Here is a 23,618-nt window from a genome sequence, read left to right as displayed (position 1 = left end):
CCGCACACGCTGCTGCCTGGCGGGAGTCATTTATTCACTCGTCCCATCACCGGCTTCGACCCGGCAGCTCCGAGTGCCCCGGTGCTGGCACTGGGGCCACCAGGTTTATCATTAACTGGGTGGCACGTGGCGGGACCGGGGCCCCCGGGGCCACAGTGGGGTCACAGCCCAGCGAAGGGCTCTGCCTCCAGCCCCGGGCGGCCCAGCAGCTCCCGCCCGGCGCCCGGCAGCTCCGGCCCTGGCTCCACTGTCCAGTTGGCCAGGAGGTCACTGAAGTCAGGGGTGCCAGCGTGCAGGAGGCTGGCGGGGCCCGGGCCTGGCTCTTTCCAGAAGGAGGGCGGCAGCTTCCTGCGGTGCATGGGGGTGATGTGGCCGTACTTCCTCTCCAGCCGCTGCGTCTTGCCGCCGGCGCCCCGTGCGGGCAGGCACCGGTGCACGCCGTACTCGAAGAGCTCGGCCAGCGGCCCCAGCCTGTGCGTGGCCCCCGGGCTGCCCCGCGGGGCCGCGGCCTCGGGCACAGCCTCAGCGCTCTGGGGCGAGCCGCAGTCCGCGGGCACGGGGCGGCTGCCGGCGGCCTCCTCCCGGCCCCGCCGCCCGAAGTAGCGCTGGATGTCGCAGCTGATGAGCTCCGAAAACTTGAGGAGACGCAGGGTGGTCTCGGCAGTGCTGGAGACACTGGCCAGCTCTGGCCTCACGCTCTCCTCCACTGCTTCCACGTCCTCCTCTTCTTCCTCCTCTTCTTCTTCTTCCTCCTCCTCCTCGGGTGGGTCGGGGAAGTCAGGCTCGGGGTGTGCGGGCAGCAGGAGGCCGTGCGGGAAGGGCGAGGGCAGCCGCAGCTCGGCCAGGGGCTGGATGACACCCGCAGCCATGCCAGCGCTCAGAGGCACCCCCAGGAGTCACCCTGCGGGCAGGGACAGCGGGTCAGGGTGGCACATCCTGCCACCAGCCCTGACCCACCGCCCAGCAGCCCTGAGAGGGCAGGGGACCGTGTTGTGCCACACCATGGCCAAGGTGGGGCCACAGGGCAGCAGGGATGTCCCCCACAAATAACGGGGTGTGGGATGTACCCACCAAGCTGTGGGGAAGAGGGCAGTGGGGGTATTCCCCCTGGGACATCCCCACTCAGCCCTGGGACAGCAGGCAGCAGGGGTGTCCCCACCAAAACATGGGATATGGGGCAGTGGAAGCATAACCCTGAGTTGTGGGACATGGAGTAGCAGAGATGCCATTCCCCTACAAGCAACAGGACATGGGACAGTGGGGACAGGACATTCTAACTGAACCCTGGGACATTAAGCAACATGGATGTCCCCGTCAAGCCATGGGGTGTGGGACAATGGGAATGTCCCTAAGTCGTGGGATGTGGGGCAGCAAGGATGTTTGCAGTGATCTGTGGGACATGGATGTCCCATGGGGTGCAGGGCAGTGGGGATGTGCTCCAGAGCTGTGGGGCAAAGGGATGCTCCCCTTCACCCCAGGGCTGTGCAGGGAGGTGAATGGGGGCTCAGCACCCACCCTGCAGCTCTTACTCAGGGCCACAGAGCCCCATGCCCTGCCCACACAATGGCCCCTTGGGTGACAGTGAACCCACTGCCTCCCTGCCCTGCCCTGCCCTGGTGGGCTCTGACCTCAGTTGGGTTTTGCTGGGCTGGATGTGGCCCCTTTGTAGCTTGTGCTACCTGTGCTGAAGGGTCCCCAGCCCTGCCTCGCTGCAGGACACCCCGGCCACGCTGAGAGGGTCTCAGGGCAGGACCACATCCTGGGGTACCAGACCTGCCCCTGCCACACCAAGCGTGGTGCCGGGAGCTGCACCCAGCCTAAGATCGTCCTTGCCACATCTGTGTGTCCCTCTTTGTGCCGTCCCCACCGCCGTACCCCCCGGGGTGGGCTGCGGGGGGCTCAGCCTCGCCTCCGGGCTGCGGGGAGGGGGGAGCGGGGCCACCACAGCCTGCCCTGCCGCCACCCTCAGCCGGACAAACCCCCCGGCCAGGAGGGCATCGCCCGGCCCGCGGCTCGCACTCACCTTGGCGCTGCCCGGCCATGCATAGGCTCCCGCGCCGCTCCCCCTGCCCGTCCCTCCACCTGGGCCTGAAGTATTTATAGCGGAGCAGCGAGCTGACGGCTGGCAAATATTTGGTAGCCGTATTGTAATAGTAGACTCGGTAAACAGAGCTGGGGTTTGCTTTAGCGCCCAGCAACGGGAGAGCGGCGCGGGGAGGGACGCGGGGACGGAAGGCAGGGCTCACCTTAATGGTTCACTCGCCAGGGGATTTTCAAGTGTTGTCCCTGTAAATTCACCTATTAAATCGGCAGCCCCAGCTGCCAAACTGCCCGCACACTTGTGCCGAGGGCTCTTATCTCCCCGCTGATTGGAGGTGAAATCAAGCTTTGTCAAATAGGCGTAAAATTAAATTTCATGCTATTTTGACTCCTGGAGTAGGGATCTTCTGAAGAACATACTGTGTATCGAGCCATGCCTCTGCAAACAGGGGCTGCCCCTGCAGTGGGCAAAGCTTTTCCGTGGGTACCCCCAGGTGCTGCAGCATCCTCGTGCAGGTTCAGATCACTCCTCTGCAGCCTTGTGCCCCTTCGAGATGGATGCTGGGCTCCCTGACCTGAGAGAGGTTTTGGAACCTGCAGATGCAAGCGTGGACATGCCATGTGGAGAGTGTCTGGGTCAGCCCCACGGCAGGGACAAAGCTGGGTGACAGCATTTTTACCCCACACTATGGCCTGTGGCTCCCCTGTGAGGACAGGGACAATGGCAAGCAGCTCACGTCCCAGACAGGCTGTGTCAGAGGTGCCGTGTCTGCCCTGGCAGCAGGACATGCCAGCAGGGTCATCTGGGGCAGCACAGAACAGGGCCAGGGGACACAGAAGGCTGGGGATGCAGGGTGGCTGGAGACGCAGGACAGCCAGAGGACACAGGGCAGCCTGCCCCTGACAGCTGAAGGGATGGCAGGAGTCTGACATAGCACCGGATCCTGTCACAGATGTTGGGGACACTCAGGGAGTGGGACACTAGCCACTGGGCTTGGGGACAGCCACAGCCCTGATCCAGAGCTGCCCTGTTCTCCTGGTTTTGGGGTGACCGCAGCTCCTGGTCTCTCCCTCGGAGCCTTCCCTGCCCTGAGCACCGTGTTCTGAGGCGTCCGCAGTGCTGAGAGGGGGTCCCCAGCTCCTGGCAGGGTGCAGCACTGGCGATGGGAGTGTCCCAGCCTGGGCAGGGCTGTCACCCACCCGCTGCCCGGGCCGGCAGCCCTGGGGCTCCCTGCGGGGCAGGGCTGGGCACTGGCTCCGCAAAGCTCCCTCGGCTCTCTCCAAACACTCCCAGCGGCGAAGCGGGGCGGGAGCAGCAGGCACCGGGCACTGCTGGGCAAACACGGCGGATGGGAGCTGATTAGCCACGGGCACCCTTCGGGCTGCTCCCCGGTGTCACCCATTGCCACCCACCCGCCCGGCCCGGCTCGGCATTGGCACAGCTTGGCGTTGCTACCGGACAGTCACGCTGATCCTCGGGGAAAGGCGGCTTCCTCTGCTGCCTCAGCCACCTCTGCCCCAGGCAGTGCGGGAGATGGGGAGAGCTCCCACAGCCTCGGGGTCAGTCCGGCTGGAGAAAAGGGCTGCACGGACCCTTTGGCCAGCTGGGAAGGGTCTGGGCATGCTGGCGAGGAGGTGTGGGACAAGGTGTGGGGAGCACATGACTTGGCTGCTGGCTCACAGAGCTGGGAGTCATGAGGTCTCCGTCGCCTGTGGGAAGGAATCGGAAGGATAAGGAGCACCCAGGGCTCAGCAGGACCTCTCCAAGAGAGCAGCAGGGAGAGGCAACGCCGCTGCTCCTGCAGCAGCCTTGGGCGTGTGGCTTTGCACCCATTCGAGTGCCCAGGGTGGCCATCCCTGCTCCAAACTCTGCCAGGACCGGGCATGAGGAGCTGCTGTCCCACAGGAAAGGGGTCTCCTGCCTGCAGAGACCCCCGCAGAAGAGCAGGGAGCTCGCAGACCCCATCTGATTCTGCTCAGCCGGGATGCTGCAGCGGAGCGGGGCGGCGGCACAGCCCTGCCCGGGGCTGGCTCACGCTGCCTTTCCCTGAAAGCCAACGGAGCTTCAAAGCTGGGGGGAAAGCAGGCGTGGCTGTGGCAAATCCTGCACCAGCGCTCCGGCTCTGCTGCCTGTGGAGCCCTGTGGCAGTACAGAGAGCGGGTGGGATTTCTCCGGCACGGGGAGCATCCAGAGAGTAGCGGGGCCGGGAGCTCAAGGTGAAGAGACAAGAGGTAAAACTCAAGGGAGTGGTGCGAGCTGGAGCTCACAAAGCCAGGCAGGGAAAGCAGCACACGGCAAAGCTCCGCAGCAGCACAAGCCCCCTCAAAAGCACGGCCTCATCCTCCCCGCGGCAGCTGGGGGAGCAGCCACGGAGCGCCCAGCGCCGCCCCGCCGTGTCCTCGCTCCTCTCCGGGCTGTATCCGTGGCCAGGCGGGTTCGTCCCCTTGTCCGTGCGCCCACCCTGCCTCCTGGTGCTTCCGCCGGCCCCGGCCACGTGTCCTATCACCCCCCACTCCGGCAGGCGCTTTCCCTGCCCCACATTCCCCACGGTGGGCACGGCAGCCAGCGCAGCCCGGGCCTGCTCCGGGCACCAGCCTGTCCCCGGAGCGCCGCGGCGCCCTGGCTACTGCGCCCACGCCCGGCGAGCCCCGGGCACCGGGCACGGCGGGGTTGGGGTCCGGTACCCCCGCCCGCCCCTGGGCCCAGCCACGCCCCACTGACATCACCGCCCCTTCGCTCTGACCGCGCCCCTCAGGACAGCCACGCGCCCCGCCCCGCCGCTCCGGGCCCGGCTGCCGCGGCCGGGCGCAGGGCCGGCTCCGTGCCCGCACGTCCAGAGGCGCGTAGGTAGGTGTGCCCGCAGCGCCGGGCGCTGTCCGAGACGAAAAATGTGACAGCCCGTGCAAAATACGGTCCCGCTGCGGTTTGTGTCTCCCTTCTGCGACTCGCTGGGTACTTAAATTCCCTTTGGCACGTTAACAGGGCTGTCCAGGCACTTTGCACTTTGTTTCGTAAGTGAATAAGTGCTTTTCTTTCTCTGTGTATTGAGTTGCTATTGAATTGCTTCCCATATTTTTATTTCATACAAACTGAACAATTGTGGCCCCTCTATTTTATTTATAAAGGTTCAGTGTATCTTTGCCTGCCTACATCAATCTGCAAGGGAGTTGCAGAAAAGCCTCATGTTCATCGAGCCGTGAGTCACAACCAATTTTTAAAGCTGTTATAACAAAAAAAAAAAAGTGTTTGCTTTTTTTCACAAGTAACTTTAAAAGTGTAGCTTAGAAAGAAAAAAAAGAAACTTTAAAAAATTTCAGTAGACACAACATTATTCCTGGATGCTTGTGAATCCTAAACTATATTCATACTTTAGTATTACACATACCTGTGTCATATGCACAGATGAGCTTTAAAATTGTCACATACCATTACCACTTTGCCTTTACTTTTATGTATCATTCCCCTGACTTCCTTACTGCAGGTGTGGGCAAGAAAGCTTTTCCTTTAAAACTTTTCAACAATGGGCATAAAATTCTGCAGCTGAGGTCTTGAAGAATGCAGATGGGTATAGTATGTGTTGGAGCTCGCAGTGTGTATTGACTAACTTTGTTCCTTTTTTTATTATTTATTTTGTTGCTTTTCTGATATTGTCTCGTTTAAGTGGCTCCTGAGTGTAAAATGTCCTCTGAGGGTGGGCTGTGGGTGGGGAGCCCGTGGTGTGTTCCAGGCCAGGACCTGCCAGCTCCTCCCTTGCAGGGCCTGGGAGAGCACACCCTGCATAGTTGGGTTCCAAACCCAACGGACTGATGGCTCAATTACCACCTGAGCAAAGAGCAGTTGCCTGTAAATTTTGCCCAGCACAGCCCTGTTTTGTGATCTGATAGTGTGGGGTTTGGTATCTCCTGCCCCTTCTTCACAGTAAGGAAAAGAAAGGGTGGAAAAAAGAAACAGGTTTTGGCTGGGAGCCAGCCTGTCTGTCTCCTTTTCTCCTCTGGCTGTGCTGCTTCTTTATGTGGATGACAGGCCTTGGACATTGCTTGGCTCGCCAGCACTGTGTTTAACATGGTGTCCTGGATAAATAAATGCTAAAATAGTGTTTGTTGCCAATTATAAGTGTTCCAGAATATCCTGTTACCCTCTAAGCTTTTTTTTTTTTTTGAGTAATTTTGGGGAGCAGGAGCACCAAATATTTTAATCTGCATATTGAGGTGAAATGTTCATGCTGATGCCTGTGTTCTCTTGTTGTTCTAATGTCTCCTTATTTAAACCACACATGAATTTCAGGAGATGAAACCAGACAAAGGGTGAAGTTCACAGACGATCGTGTGTGCAAGAGCCACCTTCTGGATTGCTGTCCTCACGATATCCTGGCTGGAACAGTAAGTGTGTCCTCTGGAACAAGGGGTTCTGGTGAGGGGGATGTTGGTGCAACTCTTGTCTGTGCAGGGTGGGTGACTTCTAGGAGAGATCAGGCTTTCTGTGCTCAGGGAGCACTCACAATCCTAATTCCACTTCCTGTGACCTGTGTATGGAACTGCTCTCACTTCTCAAAAAAACAAACAAACAAAAAAAAAACAAACCAGGAGCTCTCACAATTCACCTGAAATGCTTTTTCTTTCACAATCCTGTGAGAAGTTGGAAAATTATTTCTGTTTTAGCAGTTTGAGATAGTCAGAGCTTGCAACTTGTCCTGTGGTGGTTCCAAGCCTGTAGCTAGGCTGCTGCTGCCCAGGTTCACTGCTGCATCTTCAGGTTAGCAAGTGTTTCCTTAGCAGCTGCATGAATCCTTGGAGATTTTCAGTCTCCTTTCCCCAGCCCTGATGGAAGAGCAGCTTTTCTATTGTTATTGTGGTGATGATGGCAGGTCACAGCTCTGGCTGAGTGTTGGTTGTTTGAGCTGCTTGGTTGTTTGTGTCACTCTGCCTGACTGGTTTCAAACAGTTGTCTCAGCTCTTTTGCTGCTCCCTGTGGGAACAGAGCTGGCCTGTGTTCAAAGGTTTGGCTCATGTGCTACCTCTGAGAGCAGAAGGTGATGTTGGCTTTAGCAGTGAGCTCTTCTGAAGGAAGTGTTCATTTGAGGCTCCCAGATGAAAGCTGCAGCCTGACTTTGGAAAGAAAACTGTCTTTTGTCACCATCACTGTGCAGCAGTCGCAGGGTGGAGGTGATTATGGATGTTTGAAATCCATCTTTGCCCTTGCTGTTTGCATGAAATACTGTGGCCATTCACAGTGTGTGTTCACTTAACCAGACTGTTGAAAGATGCTGGTTATTTATAGCCCTCCCTGCTGCTGCCTGGGGAGCTGGCTGGACACAGTGGGTCTCCAGCAAAGGGAGGGCTGGCGCTGCTGCCCCTGCTTGTGTCACTCCATAGCAGCAGTGTGGCAGCACTGGTAGAAGGAGCTGCCTCTGCTCTGAGCACTCAGACTTTAGCTTCTCAGTGGCTGCTTTTGCAGAATAAGATTGGAAAAGCTGAATACCAATCTCTGTACCTCAATTTTTAAAATTCATTTGAAGCTCAGATGTATTTTGCAGTGATTGTCCCGTCAGCTGCCATATGACTTCACCTCCATTTCAGAATTTTAAACTTCTATCCTTTGTATAGGTCACTGTGGTCAAGGTATGTTTTTTAACATGAGATTCTACAAAAGTTTCTTGGGGCCCAAAGGGTGTTTTGAAGATGAGGACTGCCTTCTATCTCTTCTGGCAGGTTTTCAACAGAGGGTAAATGGTGAGTTGAAGGGGTAGTTCAGCATAAGTGGTGTGTGTGAGCTGGTGCCAAAGCATGGAGGAAGTCTGAAGTGTGGATTGTGAGTCTCCTGGGGCAGAGAAGCACCTTGAGGAGTTTGTTTCTTATGCTTCTGTTGTTGCTTGTCTTGATTGAGGTGTCCTTTCCCTCTCACTGTGGAATTTGTGCTCAGAACCTTCAGGAGCAGGAAGAAAGACTGCTCCTGCACAAGTGATCTTGTGGCTCACTCACATGATTGTGTGGTGGCCTTGAAGTGGGTGTGGAGCTCTACACCTCTACTGGGGGCCAGAGCAAGTGTTGGTGCTGCAGATCTGTGTTGAAAGAACATGTGATGTCCAGAACAGGAAGAGCATTTCAGCTGTCACTGCTGCCAGTACAGAGTGAAACTTAGCTGGAATGTGCAGTCCTCCCTCGTGATCTCAGGCAGCTTCACTGGCACTTTACAGTGCTCTGCTAAGGAAGAGCTGTATGGGTGAATCTGTCTGAGCTAGGTGGGGTATAATGCAACTCTGGGTATATTACTGCAGAAATCAGGACCTTGGACCTCTTGGAAACTTCCAACAGATGTTCCAAGCCTTCTGGTGCTTGCTGTGTTGTATCCTCCCCTAAGGCATTGTTACTGCTGCATCCTTCATGTGTGCAGATATTCCTTAGTGGGAAGCTGATTGAAGGCAAGCAGGAAGCTGATCCCTTGGGGAGCTGTGCTCAGTGAAATGTGATGGAGTCCCACTCACTGACCTTCAGGTGCAGAGTAAGAAAAGGAGTCCAGACTGTAAGCAAAGCTCTGGAATATTCCTGAGGGCTGCAGGAGTCCTGTTGATGTTTGCTTTGTTTAGGTGCACAAGTGTTCCTGATTGTAAGAGTTGTCATTTTAAGTTGGTTTGTTCCTGTGATTATTCTCTTTTTGGCCTCAGAAACTTGTCTAAACTTGCCACTAAACAACCTACAGTGGTTCTCTTTGGTCTCTGTGGGTAAGGAGGAACATTTTGGGAGAGCAGGAGTTGGTTTGGTGAGCCCATGGGCTGTTACCTTGTTATCTACATCGTTTGTGGTGAGTGCTGAGTTCTCTCTGCATCTCATGGTAAGCAGATTTCTGTCAGTGAAAGTATTGTAGCACATTGAGAGATGGCATCAGCTGGAATTCTTCTGAATTTCAGCTCCACTAAGAGGTGGACAGATGAGCCTCAAAGCTACCCAGACTGAACATACCTTGGAAATTACATCCAGAGAATTATTGTGTTCCCTACTGGGGAATATGAGTTGAAATCTGTAGGTTCTAGAATTGGTTTTTTGTGGGTTGAGGGGGGGTCTGTTCTTTTTTTTTTTCACTTCGATGAAACTCTGCATCTCTGATCACTGTTAAAGCATCTTAGTGGAAATTTCATTTTGTGGTGAGTTTCCAGTTCAGTGGAGATCATAAGAGATACCTCAGAATGTGGATTTCTCAGCAAATGTGAGCAGGATTAATTATCAGTGACATCTAAATGTTTTCAGTCTTTGTGTATGTGTGTATGTGGAGTTAAATCTTTGCTCAGGCTCTGCTGGTTGCCTGTCTCACATACCTGTGTTATAAACCAGCCAGTGTTGACTGGAGCAGGTCATGATCTCTGTGGGAAGGATGGGTATTCTATGACAGCCCTCCCTGGCATGAGAGGAGGCTTTGTGGCAGAAGGGCTGGTGGTCCTACCCCAAGTGAGCAATACCTGTGGAAGTCTCCTTGCACTTCAACATCTCAAAGGACATGGAGGAAGATTTGAGGTTTATAAGCTAGTGAGAACTGAATGTTCTTCCCTCAGGCAGGTCAAGGGATTTGTTGCCTGTTAACAAGCAGGGAGAGGAATAGGGAGCTTCAGAACAAGCATTGTTGGCTGTTCTGAAGTGGTGAGAGCCCCTTCTCTGAAGTGGGGTTATTGGCTCAGCTTGCAGGAAGAGCTCAGATAAGAATATTTATGATGTGTGACAATCACATCCAATACCATTATTTCCTCCCTATCTTGGAAAGTGATCTCAGTAGAATGACCAGAAGAATGAAAGATGTGTCACATCATGGAAAGTTATTTTTGTGGTAAAATAACAGTAACTCTCTAGCATTCTTTGAAGTGGCTTGCCTGAAGTTGAGCATGATCAAGCTCTAAAAGTACCAATGTGCTTTTTTTGTAAGCATTACATTTCTATCATTAGAGAGCTCAGCAGGAGTATTCTGGATGCAGTGTCTGTCTGTTTCTGTGGCCTGCTGCCTCTGGCCTCCTGGTTCTGGTAAATCTGAGCAAAATGAGGAAGGCTAAATAGTGCCAAGTCATCTGGATTTTCTCTTTTTCTAGAAGAGAATATTCTGAAAACCTAAGAATAAACTGGTAGAGTTTGCTTTAGTTGCTTTGCTTAATTCTAAACACTGCTTTCTGAGTGCATTGTTTCATGTAAGCATCCCCAGCTTTAGTTTGTGGTATTCCACAGGGATTCAGCGTTATCCCAGTTCAGCTTTGTCTGCAGTTCACTGAGTTGACACCTGTTGTGCATGTTGAGGTTTGGGCTCCTGGGGACTGGTGGTGACAGTGAGAGAAGAGGGTGGTGAGGTGGGCTGTTCCTTCATGCAATGACATGTACCCTGCCATTCCTACAGTGGCTCACAATTAGGGATTTTATTATTTTGGCTTTCAAAGTGTCATTTTCTACTCTAAGAGTAAGAGAAAGGTTCTTTGTTACAAATTGATAATGTTGAAATGCATCTTCCATGTCTTGAGAACATAATCGACTTGGGTTCATGTGGCTGTTAACAGCTAGGTGGGAGAAAAAATAACAAGTTCAAATAGCATGGAGAGCAGTGGGAGGGAAGGGCAGCTTTCTGGGAAGAGAGATGCTCTTAAGTCTCTCATTAAATGGGCTTATGTGTAGGACTCTGCTTTGCTGGGCAGATTTTCAAATTCCAGGCTGCAGCTGGAAGTGGGAAGGGTCTGGCTGTGGAATTAACACAGTGTCTGTTGTTGCTGTGTGTGGGGTTGTGCATTTCTGCTGGCTGTAGCCCTTAATCCTTTTAAGTCCTTTTGTTGTTGATAGGAAGCATTCTGTGTGTATCCTACAATTTGGTATGCCATATGTTACTTGGGCTCATCCTGACACAGATATGCATTTCCAGAGGAGCTTTAAATCAGGTGCAGGTATGTTTTCCTGGGCTGTGGCTCCAGGACAGGAGACATTTGCAGCTGGTGCCTGTTGAAGGGGACCTATCTCCCTCCCAGCCATTTCTGAGGCTGTCCTGGGACTTAGAGCAGGAGTAAGACTGGACTTAAAGCATTTGGGCTGTTTTAAGGTTCCCAGAACATCTACAAAATGAGTTCTGGCAAGCATGTGGTTCTTCTGGCTGGTTCTGGTTAAAAGAAAAGCTGCTTTTTATGAAAATACTTTACTGTGATATGATGCAGTTGGCAAGCGACATCTTCTGCTTGTTGCTGTAACGGAGGGTTCTTATGTGGGTTCTCCTTTTTCTTCTAACAGAGAATGGACCTGGGAGAATGTACAAAGATCCATGACTTGGCTCTGCGAGCAGATTATGAGATTGCAAGTAAAGAGAGAGACCTGTTTTTTGAGCTGGATGTAAGTATGGAGAAATTTTAATTACTTTTGGGGGAACTGGTTCTTGAAGTTACTGGGCTGAACAGTAGAACTCAGTGGCCATTTCAGCTCATCGTGTTGCTTGATGTGTTACCTGTCCAGAATGTGCAGCCCCTTCCTGAATGTCAGCCTGACTGCTGACTGGAGAATGCAGAGAAGTAATTATGGCCTTTGCCACCCCATTAGCCCAGCTAGCTGGGAGGCTCCCTGGCATTCCTTGGATCCCACACCTGCTGCTCTGTACCAGGTTCTTGTAACCTGATGCCCTGTCCCAGAAAGAGATTTAACATTAAAAACCTGCTCAGTAGTTTTAACTTTTGTCGGATTTAGCTTTCATTTAATCTTTCTGTGGTGGAACAGATCAAGGGGAAGCACAATTCTGTCTTTCCCTTTCATGTTATTCCAGTGCTTTTGTCTTTGTGCCTGTTGCTCCTGCTTAGGAAGGAAGTTCTAGTGCAAAGCCATGTTGATGTGTCAGAATAAAGGAACTGGGTCAGGCTTACAGGGCCGGGGTCAAATGTAACTTGTTCTGCGAAGTGTCATTTGTTTTTTTTCTGAAAGCATCTGTTCTTGAGGTTGTTTGTGCATTGTACAGGATTGCAGCTGTTGACTGTCAAAGCTACATCTGGCACAGAGAGCAGCTTCATTCATTATTCTTTGTCTGATCATGCAGGCCATGGATCACCTGGAATCCTTCATTGCAGAGTGTGACAGGAGAACAGAACTGGCCAAGAAACGCCTGGCTGAGACACAGGAAGAGATCAGTGCTGAAGTGTCTGCAAAGGTATTGGCCTCTCACTAAACATTGGTTCTGAAAGTCTTGCTGGGAGCCCTGGTGCTCTGTTTCTCTGACACCAGTGATACTGGGGAGTTAGCTCCACAGAGGATTTGGGGATTGCAGTCATCCTCCTCAAATGGCTGCTCTGGCCATTCTGGAGACAAACTTAAAAGACCACCGTGGGCTCTAAAGGAGATTGCTTTAGCATGGAAATAAAGCATATTGGTTTCTTCCCCATGCTATGAAATGTTACCATAATAATTTAGAATAGTAAGTCAATCATCCCATGGTTTTTGTTTCATTTAAAAAATGCTCATGGAGTTTCCTTTTTGGGAGCTCACCTAATTGGGCTAATACAAGACATTTCTGAAGCTGATTTTGTGGCCTCTATGCTGACCTGTAAGCCAGAAATGACTGGCAGATCATGATCACTCCACATACAGTTTCTCTCTTTGCCATAGGTCTGTCACTGTGTTGACATTGGTCCACCAGTCCCTTTTGTTGGGGACTTCTGGAGATTCATGGTTATCTTCCAACAACAGATTTCATTACACAGTATTTCTTTCAAAAAAATGAAAAGTTGTCCTGCAAGCTTTATCACATTTTTGTCTTACTAAAAACTGACTCTTCTCTTCAGGCAGAGAAAGTCCATGAGCTGAATGAAGATATTGGAAAACTCCTAGCTAAAGCAGAACAGCTGGGAGCTGAAGGAAATGTTGATGAGTCTCAAAAGATCCTGATGGAAGTGGAGAAAGTCCGAGCGAAAAAGAAAGAGGCAGAGGTACAGTGTTGGCTCTCCTGTGGCTTGTCACAGGAGCCTGGGCTAGGCTGGGTGGTTTCTGCCCCTGTTCCTGTGTGCCAGCACCTCCTTTTGCAGTTCCAGCCATGTGCCAGCAGGCACTGTGGTGATTGAAAAGATTTTTAGAAACTTTTATCTGGGGCAGGGAGGGCTTCATCCTCTGAAATATTTGGTCACCAGTCTCTTGCAAGGATAGACTGTTGGGTTAGCTGTGCCCACAAAGCATTTGTGTGGCACCTCCTTTGTGTGAGGGTGGGTTTTGATTCTTCAAAGCAATTCTTTGCAGGAGTTTCCCCTGGAGGGTTCTGTCTATGTAAGGGTTCCCTGACATTTTGTGTGGGTTTTCTTGCCTCCCTGTAGGAAGAATACCGAAATTCAATGCCTGCATCCAGCTTCCAGCAGCAGAAGCTGCGTGTGTGTGAAGTCTGCTCAGCATATCTGGGTCTCCATGACAACGACCGGCGTCTTGCTGACCACTTTGGAGGCAAATTACACTTGGGTTTCATTCAGATTCGTGAGAAACTGGATCAGCTGAGGGTAATCCTCTCTGTTTTAAACCACCTCTTTGTAATTCTGAAGACCTTGAGCTCTTCTATTAAATTAATACAGAATTCTTTGTAGAGGGCTTGTAAAAGCTCGGAAATTTCTGACTGCAGAATCCCTCAAGCATCAAACAGAGCTTTGTTTAGCCTTGTCTTGGGGTCTCTTCTCTGTTTTCTGGGTAACTAAATATGTTCCCTCAGAATCAGTCAAACCAGAGCACTGCTATAATTTATTCCTTGGAGCTTTGGTACAGTCAATCTCATTAACATGACAGAAATTTGTTACTCTGGGGTTTTTTTCCACCTCAAAACCTCTCAATGAAATATTAGAACTGAAGTTTCACATAGTTCTGTCAGTGAAAAGATCTTGACTAGCTGAAGCCATTAGGAGTTTTCTGAAATGGTTTGTAATGGGTTGTGGTACTGGCCTTGCTTGCAAACAGAGACTTCAGCTGAGTAAGAGTTGTGATTCCTGTGCCTCACTCACAGTGCATTGAGGTCAGTGCCTCAGCTGAGAAAAATGAGAACCTTGACAGAGGTCTTAACTCAGCACATAAAATGCAGTGCAATGGTTCTTTGTCTTGCTATTGGAATGGTCTTCCTGCAGATCTGACCTGTTACTGTATGGCTCTAAATAATGGCTGTTACTGCATGGCTGAAATACGACGTGGATTTGTTTTTAACCCCTAGAAAACAGTGGCAGAAAAGCAAGAGAAGAGAAACCAGGATCGTTTGAGACGGAGAGAGGAGAGAGAACGAGAGGAGAGGATGGGCAGACGGTGAGTGGGACCTGGGAGCTGCCCTGTGAAGTCTAGAAGTATCTGATTCCTTGTACATGAGCACTGCAGGAGTTCAGCATCTGCTTCTGGAGTGGCTGTTGGATGTGCTCCAGATGCTGTGTGAGCATCCTGGGATTCAGTTAAAAGTGAAAACAATGCACAAATCCTCCACTCCTCCACCTTAGAGTGATTGTACATGTATTTTAACCTCCACTGTGTGTCTGAAAGGTGGAAGTTCCCTGTAGTCTTCAGGCTTATATTGGTCTAATCCCTGTCTTAGGGAATCTGAATCTGGATAAAATACCCTCATACAGAGCACCTGAGTGGGAAAGTTTAAGATGAGTGAGGACTAGGCTTGCTCAAAAGGCAGTAGTCATGCAGAAATTCCTTGGACAGCCCTCCTCACGGCTTGGAGATGACAACAGGCTGGTGTCCATGTGCCAAATAATTGACTGCATGTAACTTTCCTACAATAAGTGAGGTGTTTTGGCAAGCATTTCCTAAGGAAGCTGAGAGATCCCAAGGAGTGGCTGCTTCTGGTGGTTGTAGCTGTGTGTGTCACCTTCTGCTCAGATGTCTGTAATTCCTGAGTGGGAGGGGCTGGAACATTGGTTTCCTCAGGACAAGCTCTTCTGCATCTTGCCAGCTGAACTGGAAAAACAATTTCTTCTGTACTTAAACTGAAGTGGCAACTTGTGTGTAAACAGCTCAGTTAGGCAGCCTGGTGTGGGGAGGGTGGTTATTTGCAGGGGTCAGGCAGAGGAAGTGGCTGGGTAGGAATGCTCCTCTGATTGTCACAGCATCTCCCTGGTTACCTTGTGTGTTTCTCCTTGTGTACTTCTTGCATCAAAAAGACCCCAACCTTGCTGCCTGTGCAGAGCTATTTTTGAAACTCAGAGTCAGCTGAAGAGTGACTTTGTCTGAGGAATATGAGATTTATAACTGCAGTGTACTCTAAGATGGTGCTGGCTCTGGCTATACATTGCTGGAATTGCTGACAAATACCAGCATGAAGCAGCATGGTGATTTTAGTGCATTATGAAGATGGGAGCCCCAAACTGTTACTCATTATCCATATTATTTTATGCATGTTATGCATAACTCCAGTTAGGGTGTTCAATGTGGGTTTTCTCTGGGAATTGCCTGGTGCGATAGGAAGGAGCAGATCATGCTACAGCTTTCTGTGGAACTGTAGCACTTTGTGGAGAGCCTCACAACTTTGTTACCCATGCAACTGTAATGCAGTTGAGTTTGGGAGATACAGGATTTGGAAGTAGCTTTTCAGTGCAGGAGTTAATCAAAAGGGACTGCTGTTGCTGCTGCTGTGGTCAGAGATGTGGAAGTGAAATGGGAAGTGTCTTCTCATGCAGCAGCTTCATGACAGACCCACAGCAGGACCCTGCCTAACATGGACTCAGTTTGTCTCCATGGTGCCTCTTCTTCCTGGAGGTCATTTCTCTGTAAAAATAGCTCAACAGAGTTGTTCAGGAAGAACCCTCTAGATCTCTCTGTTGATCCACATCTTCTCAAAATGTTGGTTTTCTTCCTCCTGTGGTGTGCTGTGGTTTTGTTTTTGTGGTTTTTAAAAAAAAACCTCAAGCGCTCAATTCTTGAGAGCTAAAGAGCCTCTTGTGTTTACAGGTAGTCCATATGTGGATGCATGTGATGAGGGGGTTTGAAAGCTGCTTTTGAATGTTTATTTAAAGCTTAAAATAGGAAAGCTTTAAGAACTGCATGGAGCTGGCCTAAAGTCTGAATTCTTGTTGTTTCCATATGTGACAGTACTTAGGGACTGTGGCTGGCCTTTGCTCTGGCTCTGTGCAGAGACACCTGTGTGCTCCACAGGAAAACTTGTTATGAAGGAGTCAGGAGTGCCATACAGAAGAGATTCAATCAACTGCCCCTCCAAAATGAGAACTTGACCTGAGGGAGGACAGTAGATACACTCAGTGTCAGAACTGAGGTTAGAGTCCAGATTTCTTGGTCACTTACCTGGTGGGAGCTGTGCACACCATGCTCACAGAGGCATTTTCCCATCAAAAACTAATTGGTTATGTCTGCCACCTCCCAGCCAGCCTCTCTTGTCCAGAGCTTGGTACTTTCAGGAACCACAGGAACATGTTTCCTTCAGAACTCTTCTTGTCATAGCCTCCCATACAGCACCTTCGTGGTGTTACTTCTGTAAGAGAATGGCTTGGCTTTGGGAGTCTGGTGACTGACAGGCACTGTGGCATCCCTGCAAACCTGTGCCTTCCCTTGTGAAACTCTACCTCTCACAGCTGTAATTAATCTGTCAATAAACTGTGACTCCACATAGGAATGAGTGAACTGGATTCTGCCCTAGAGGTAATAAACACAAGTCTTGTGTGATGGTGCTGGTGGCTGTTGGGTATCCAGTAATCTCTTAAGACTGGAATTCTGTGGAGAAGTGGCATGCTGGCAAGTGCAGACCTCAGTGTTTTCTTCCAGAGTACACCAGTAAACAAGTCTGGTGGAGGTGCCAATGGATTTCCTTTGTGTTAAGCTGGACAAAAGACAGGTTATGAAACTCAGAAGAAAGTCTCTGTGATACAGGGACAAAAAAAGAGGAAAAAATAAACAAAATAGACTTGCTCAGTCCTCTTGCTCCTATGGAGAGCAATCTTCATTGTCTCTTGGTATACAGTGATTCAGGCTAGTAAGGACAATGGTGTTTTGTTGGATACTTCCTGAATTCTTGACTTTGGTTCTAGGGAGTGATTATCAGATGTTTTTTGTGCATACAAATATGCTTGGATGATAGGCATGGAAGGGCAGGCAGGCTTTTCAGGGGATGTGGAAGGGCTTTTGTGGATGTGTGCACTGGTAGTTCAGAATAAAATGGTCAGGAGGAAAAAGAACAGTAAGAACTTGGAGTAAGTACAACCACCAAAAAAATCCAGCTGCCTGCCAGGTATCTGCAGGAGGTGCTGCTGCTCTGTCAGGCTCTGTTCTGTGGGAATGGAGGTGTGTGGTTACTGCCCTGCTCTCCAGGTTTATCAGCTTTTCCTTCAGCTGGTCATGTGTGTTGCCACAGTGCATGTTTCATTTGCAGACTCCAAGTTCAGCTCCACTTTGTTTACAGTCCTTACCTGAATTCCTTTCTAAATTTGGGGGCTTTTTAAACTTTCTGCCATGACTGAACAATCCCATTTCATGGAAGAAATGTCAGTGCACATAGATTTTCTTGATCTTGTCTTATCCAGGCATGGTTTTAAATAATGTTATTAAAACAGATGCTTCTCTGCTGCTTCTTAAATTCTTGTCTGTGTGTAGCTTTCATGTCAGGGTACCAGAACAGCTCTGTGGGGTGTAAATGGAACTTACTGTGTGTGAGTCTGTGTACAGTGGGGAGCACTTACAGGAGTGAGTCTCTAAGTCAGTAAAGAGGGAGAGGAGCCACTTCTTAATTAAAGTAAAACAAGACTGTTCAGACAGTGTATGGTGTTCTGCTGGCTCTGAAATGTGGCCACAGAGGAAGAGGGAGGGTGCAGCTTCCATGTGCAGAGGAATTTTAAGTGGTCCTGAGTAATGGTACTGCTGAAGTTGAAAGAATTCTGGTATTTACAAACTGTCAAGAGCTAATGCTGACAGCAGTAAGCTGAGAGTGCCACACACGAGCTCTGAAGCTTGTGGAATGTGAGAAAGGATAGCAAGGCCTGGATTATTCTTCTCAAATGCTTTCTAAGGATTTTCAGTTTATCTCTGTCATTTGTCAGTAATAGTTCTTCTCTTGTGCCTATGTCCCCTCTTTTTTCCCAGTTATCTTTCCCAAAAGAGAAAAAATTAGTGATACAAATTTCCTTCTAATGTTTGGTAAACAAATACAAGGAGTGAGAAGAGGGTGTATTTCTTTATTAAAACCTCTTTAGCATGCAACTCCCTCAAAAGGAACCAAAATCAGAAAACTGGCAGATGTCTCTGATTGGAGAGTGGCACTTCTTGAAAATGTTAGAGTTGATCCAGCTGGTGTTAGACTGCAGGGAGTAAAGAGTATGTAACAAATATGCACAGAAAATTAGTTGGAAGGGTTCACTGGGGTGCTTTATTAATAGTGTCCGGTTTCTAGACTTTTCTGTAGTGACAGGAAGCTTAGTGTGCAGAAATTAATGTTTTCCAGTTTTTGACAAATTCTTGTTCCTAAAATTGAAAAAAATGAAGCTAACAAAATCTTTTATTTGCAAGCTTTTTCTTTTTTTCCTTTTTTTTTTTTTTTCTTTTTTTTTTCCTTTTTTTTAGTAGTGTATCACTTGAGGTATTGATTATTACTGTGAAGAGCTGCCAGGGTGAATGAATTTTCCTATTGAAAACCCATTGGCTGCATCATAACTTCTCTGACTTAACTCTCCTCATCTTTCTAGGTCTGGATCAAGAAATAGAGATCGTCGAAGGTGAGTGCCCAGTTCTGCACTTATTCCAAATGCCTGTTTGTGTTTCTCTCTAGCTACTGAGGTTTTTCCTGGGTCTCAGTGTCTGCTTTGCTCCCTGAAAGAGATGGGAAGTGCAGTGTGGGCAGCTCAGTGGTGCTGCTCAGCTTGGTGTGGCTTGTGGGGCTGTAGAGCTGGTGCTGAGTAGCCTGGCCAGCATGGGCTCTGTGTGCTCCAGTGTGAGCCCATGGATGTCCCCAAGGCCTCTTTCCATAAATACCTGATACACTTTCATGATTGTAATGTCTGAAGTATCTGTTATATATATAATACCTCAGATGTGAAAATACAGACATTTGAGATTAAAACCCCCACATCTGTGGGAAGAGCTTGCCTTAATGCTATGGCAACATTCTCTGCGATAATGGACCTGGAGATCTCCCTGCCTACTGATTTCCTTTGGCATCTGTCTTATTTTTAGAGCAGGGTGAAATAAATCTGCTTCTAAAGGACTTTCACAAGGAAGATTCTCTTAGGGTTCTGGTAATATCACAGGCCATTTCCTTTGGCCTCTCTTCTACTTACACAGGCCTCACTTGTGAGCAATGCAGGGTTGTAAGCTCTGTTCTGGCCCTTGTCACGTGCTTACAATAATTGTGGGAGCTTTTTCTATAAGCTTTCCAGCAAACTGAATAACCCACTGGCATTCTGTTGGCAGCACAAGGCCCAGGAGGAGGCGGCTGCCCACGGTGTGGGTGTGGCTGATCAGCCCTGGGTGTGGGCAGGGATCTGGGGGCGGGGGCTGGACTGTGTTGGTGCTCTGGGTATTTGTTACTCAGGAGAGGCTGAGAGGTAGCTCAGGGTGCAATGTGAGGCACTGAGCCCGTGTGTGTTCCCTGCAGATCACGGTCCCGGGAGCGGAGGCGGAGACGCTCCAGATCAGCCTCCCGGGAGCGGCGGAAGTCGCGCTCCCGCTCCCGGGACCGACACCGGCGCCACCGGAGCCGCTCCCGCAGCCACAGCAGAGGTCACCGCCGGGGCTCCAGAGACAGGAGTTCCAAACACAAGTATGTATTCCCACCTGGAGTGCTTCTGGAAAGGGGAGTCCTTGGCTCACAGTCACCTCCCTGGCCTGCAGAGCGAGCCGGAGCGTGGCAGGGTTCTCCAGAGCAGCTGTGCTGGCCTGTGCCAGCTCCTGGACCAAAGCAGGATTCCCCAGTGGCCTCACGTGAGGGCAGCAGATGTACAGCAAGATCCCAGCTGAGAGGAGAGTCTAGGAGATAGAACAGGTTCCCTGATTTGCACTGCTGAGCCTTGAGATGCTCCTTGGATGGGAAGCAGAACGAAGCCTCTCTGAGCTAACTGAGCTTCCCTAGAAGCCAAGTGCCTGGGAGGCAGTTTGGATGTTACACTTCTGTAGTTATTTTCTGCTTCCCAAGTTCCTTCTCTCAGTGCTGGCATTGGGAAGGCAGTCTATGATTTGAGATCTGGGTGGAGTCTTCTGTTAGAAGGCTGCTTGAGAGAGAGAGAATTCTTTAGGAATCAGCACTTTTTCCTCCTGAAAAAGAAATACAGGAGGAGTATACCATTCTTATGTCTCTGAGGAGAAGCACTATAGTCCAAAGAAGGGCTTAAAGTTTTTCTGAAATTCGGCAAAACAGCCTCTTTGTTGGAGGAAGAATGGGGCAAGTGTGTGTAGGGTATTAGAAAAATTGACTGGAATCACTATGTTCCCTTACAACCCTTCTAAGCCTAGGAGCAAGTCTGCCTCCAGGTGCTTGCTGAGGTTAGATCTGGATTTTTTTAAAGCCTCCTATTTAACAGGGGAGTGCTTTAGCACTGTCACCTGATAAGGCATCAGCACTCAAGTACAAATCTAGGAAAAAACCTATTGTTGTGTGTCTTGTGTCAGTTTAGCTAAGGGGTAAGAACAGCTTTTCTTTTAAAGATACCTGGTGAAGGGGAGGGAAATAATGGTCTGAAAAATAAGTCTCTTAATAATTGAGGGGGGGTGTAAATACTGTCAATTCTCCAATGGCTGAGATACTAAAGTGCTTTTTTAAATCTGTCTTGAACATGAAAAATAAAGAAAAGAAGTTTGGACAATTAGGAAGTGAGGAAGATCCTGTAATAACTATTACTAAAGAGCAGGTAAGGGATTACTTCGGAACCCCTGAACACATCCAAACCAGCCCATTGAGATTGCAGGGGGATTGGCCAGCTGACACACCTGCACAAAATTGCTGAGAGCTGGGGACAGGCCAGGATCAGTTTAAGAAAACATAACAGAAACAAGAGAACAAACAGCAAAACCCTGTTTCCTGAAAGAGAGTTAATGAATTCTGCCCTCAGGTTCTGCTGGGCTGAGGTCTCACTTGCTGAAAGAAATGGAGTGTCACAGGATCTGGAGAGCTCAGGGTAGGAGGTCTGCAGGCAGCAGGCATTGTTGTGGAAAAGGTAGAGAGGTAATGTCATCAGACAGCCTGATGTTAAATGACACAGTTTAATGAAAATGAAATGGCTGTTGGGTTTTGATGTATCAATTTTGCAGTATTTTCAAGCCTTAAAATCAACAAGAATGAAAGCGGAACCTCTAAGGTACCTTCTGTTGTGACTGTAAAAAACCCTGTACCTTGAAGTAAAATGTAGGAGCCTCTACTGAGCTCCCTCAGGGTCAGCTCCTTTTGAATCCTGCTATTCCCTAAGCTGGCAGGAATCACACAAGAAACAGCCTTTCAGATTAGACCTAATGTGAAGCCTCCTGTTTAATTCTGCGTGGGCTGACACAGGGAACTGCTGCTGAAAATCTGTGGCTGTGAAAAGATGTGCCTGTGCTGTGGGCTGTGAATATAAATCTGTATCATCCTGACTTTGAACCCAGGATGCTGCCAAAGCCAGCATTTGTCAGGAGGCAAAGTGAGAAGCCCAGGGCTGAGCCAGCAAAGAATCCAGTTGGTATTTGAAGCAGTTGAGCAGAAAGCCAGTAGCTTAGGGGGTAATGAAAAACTGCTCTGGAAGCCATGAACTGAGCTGAGTCAGAGACAAGGAAAAAATTGTAGGCACTTCAGGATGGCCCAGGAAAATAATAAGGGGCACAGGGAAGACCTGAGAGAGCCCCTGTGGCAACAGCTTGAAAGGATCACTCACAGGAAGGAGGAACAAAGGCCGTGCTGTGCACAGAAACCTCGCAGAGGGCCCAGAGCTGCTGTCATGGGGGACCCACTCCCCATGGCACAGCACCCAGGCACGTTCCTGTAGGGAACCTGCATCCCACAGCCCTGCCAGGGAAAGACACTGCTTGGTGGGTATTTGACAGTTTTTAGTTGTGAAGCTGATAGAGCTTTTACTTTGTACTTCAGATCTTCTAGAGATCGATCTTCAAGAGAAAAGTCCCGAGACAGAGAGAGGAAAGAGAAGAGCTCTTCTGAGAGGCGGCACGAGAGCACAAATGGCAAATCTCGTTCCAAGAGGTCAGAAGAGAGAGAAGCTGGAGAGATCTGAACTCAAAAGATCTGTGTTGCACTGTAAATAGTCTGATAAACATTCTACACGAAGCCTAAATTTCCCATTTATATTTACTGAATACAACTCATCTTTTGTAGTTTGGGATTTTTATTGTTTGGCAGATAGCTGTGAGTTTGTAGAGACACAGGAGTTACGTACTGTTTAACAGGATTTTGTTTTAGTAGGAATAAATAAATCTGGATGGATGGTTTTCAGTCCAGGCCAGTGTGGACACCCCGTGTTTGTCCTGACGCAGCGAGCGCAGCGGTCGGGGTCACGCTGTGCCTGGAGCCCTGAGCTGCCCTGACCTTTGTAACGCTTCAGCCCTTTCCAGAAATCCCACCTGACCCTCTGTGAGCACACCAGTAGCACTGGTTCTCAATTATATTTTGTCCTTCTGTTTATATATGTTAAAAAAAAAATCAGATTTCTTTTTTTCCTTCCTTTTAGTACTTAGCCATCTCATTTTTATGTCTCCAGCACTTGAGAGTTGCCTCACTTGCCCAGCTAAGGCAAAACCAGACAAAATTTGGCCCTGATCTATTCTGAAAGCTCTTTGTCTTTGAGGATGACCAGATTGAGCTGAACCATGTTTCTAAGCTGGGCTCAAGTCTGGTTTTAGTACCTTTACAGTTCAGATAGTTGAGCTGGTGTGAGCAAAGCAGTGGGAAGCCTGGCTGTGCTCTTCTCTAGAGAAGCACAGCCACAGCTCCTCTGCCTCTTTACTGTGCACTCTGCAGTCAGAGCTTCCTGCGGGGCTCTCTGACCTGCAGACCAAAGCGCTGCTGTGTTTCCAAGGCCAGTCAGGCAGAACGTGCCGAGGGGCAGAGGCGACTCGGGCTGGAGCCCGTGCCAGCGTGTGCCCTCCGGGGAGCGGCACCGGCCGTGTCCCCGCGCGCGGGAGGCCGCTGCCTGCCGTCACTCGCTGATTGTGCCTCGGTTTGTGTCCCACGAGGGCAGGGAGGCGCCTGGCTGTGCCAGCCCCAGCCGCGACCCCCGGGCTCGGTGCGAGCGAAGCCCCGGTCACCCGCCGGCAGGAGCCGGCCGGCCGCTCGTTAGCGCGGTGAGGCGGTTAATTACCGCCGTTAATTGCCGTTCCCAGGCCCGGGCTCCGGCCGGCGCTGCCCCCTCCCTCCATTCTCTGCCTCCCCCCGAACGCGGCTCCGGTTCGGCCGCGGTGCTGCCCCGCTGTCAGTCCCTAGTGCATGCCCCCCTTCCCTGTCCGTTTTTACGATTAACTCCGCGGTTTCACGTGTTGTTTTTGTAACCTCCGTGTGGGGCGCGGGGGGCGGCGGGCGCGCGCTCGGGGTGCCTGTACGTGCCTGTGCTGTTCTCCCGCGGTCTGAGCGCATTAAAGATCTGTGTTTGTGGCTCCCGCTGCTGCCGGACTCGTTCTTGCGGGTTCTCCGCCCGCGCCGCCGCCGAAACCGGACG

General features: G+C 50.2%; 2 protein-coding genes across 5 annotated transcripts; one reads left to right on the top strand and one right to left on the bottom strand.

The window, feature by feature from the left end:
* Positions 1-33: 33 nt before the first annotated feature.
* PERCC1 (proline and glutamate rich with coiled coil 1) lies at positions 34-4,583 on the bottom strand. 2 transcript variants are annotated; one of them, XM_041462261.1, is made up of 3 exons: positions 2,247-4,583; positions 2,024-2,122; positions 34-901 (listed from the first exon to the last, which is right to left on the bottom strand). In XM_041462261.1, exon 3 carries the CDS (start codon positions 867-869, stop codon positions 162-164), a length of 708 nt encoding a protein of 235 aa, XP_041318195.1. In that variant the 5' UTR covers positions 870-901; positions 2,024-2,122; positions 2,247-4,583; the 3' UTR covers positions 34-161. The 2 variants fall into 2 exon arrangements, with proteins under 2 accessions (XP_041318195.1, XP_041318196.1); XM_041462262.1 differs by having other exon boundaries at positions 2,024-4,583.
* A 332-nt stretch (positions 4,584-4,915) lies between these two features.
* LUC7L (LUC7 like) lies at positions 4,916-23,554 on the top strand. 3 transcript variants are annotated; one of them, XM_041462259.1, is made up of 11 exons: positions 4,916-5,606; positions 6,326-6,420; positions 11,281-11,379; positions 12,071-12,181; positions 12,813-12,956; positions 13,335-13,511; positions 14,207-14,295; positions 18,675-18,704; positions 19,583-19,747; positions 20,770-20,831; positions 22,040-22,234. In XM_041462259.1, exons 1-10 carry the CDS (start codon positions 5,597-5,599, stop codon positions 20,795-20,797), a joined length of 948 nt encoding a protein of 315 aa, XP_041318193.1. In that variant the 5' UTR covers positions 4,916-5,596; the 3' UTR covers positions 20,798-20,831; positions 22,040-22,234. The 3 variants fall into 3 exon arrangements, with proteins under 3 accessions (XP_041318193.1, XP_041318192.1, XP_041318194.1); XM_041462258.1 differs by lacking the exon at positions 20,770-20,831 and having other exon boundaries at positions 4,919-5,606; positions 22,040-23,554; XM_041462260.1 differs by lacking the exon at positions 20,770-20,831 and having other exon boundaries at positions 5,219-5,237; positions 22,040-23,554.
* Positions 23,555-23,618: the final 64 nt, after the last annotated feature.

The sequence above is a fragment of the Pyrgilauda ruficollis genome, unplaced genomic scaffold (assembly GCF_017590135.1).
Source record: "Pyrgilauda ruficollis isolate IOZ18807 unplaced genomic scaffold, ASM1759013v1 scaffold16, whole genome shotgun sequence".
NCBI classification, from domain to species: domain Eukaryota; kingdom Metazoa; phylum Chordata; class Aves; order Passeriformes; family Passeridae; genus Pyrgilauda; species Pyrgilauda ruficollis.
The sequence above is the reverse complement of the archived record's forward strand: the minus strand, read 5'-3'. Positions and strand labels throughout refer to the sequence as shown.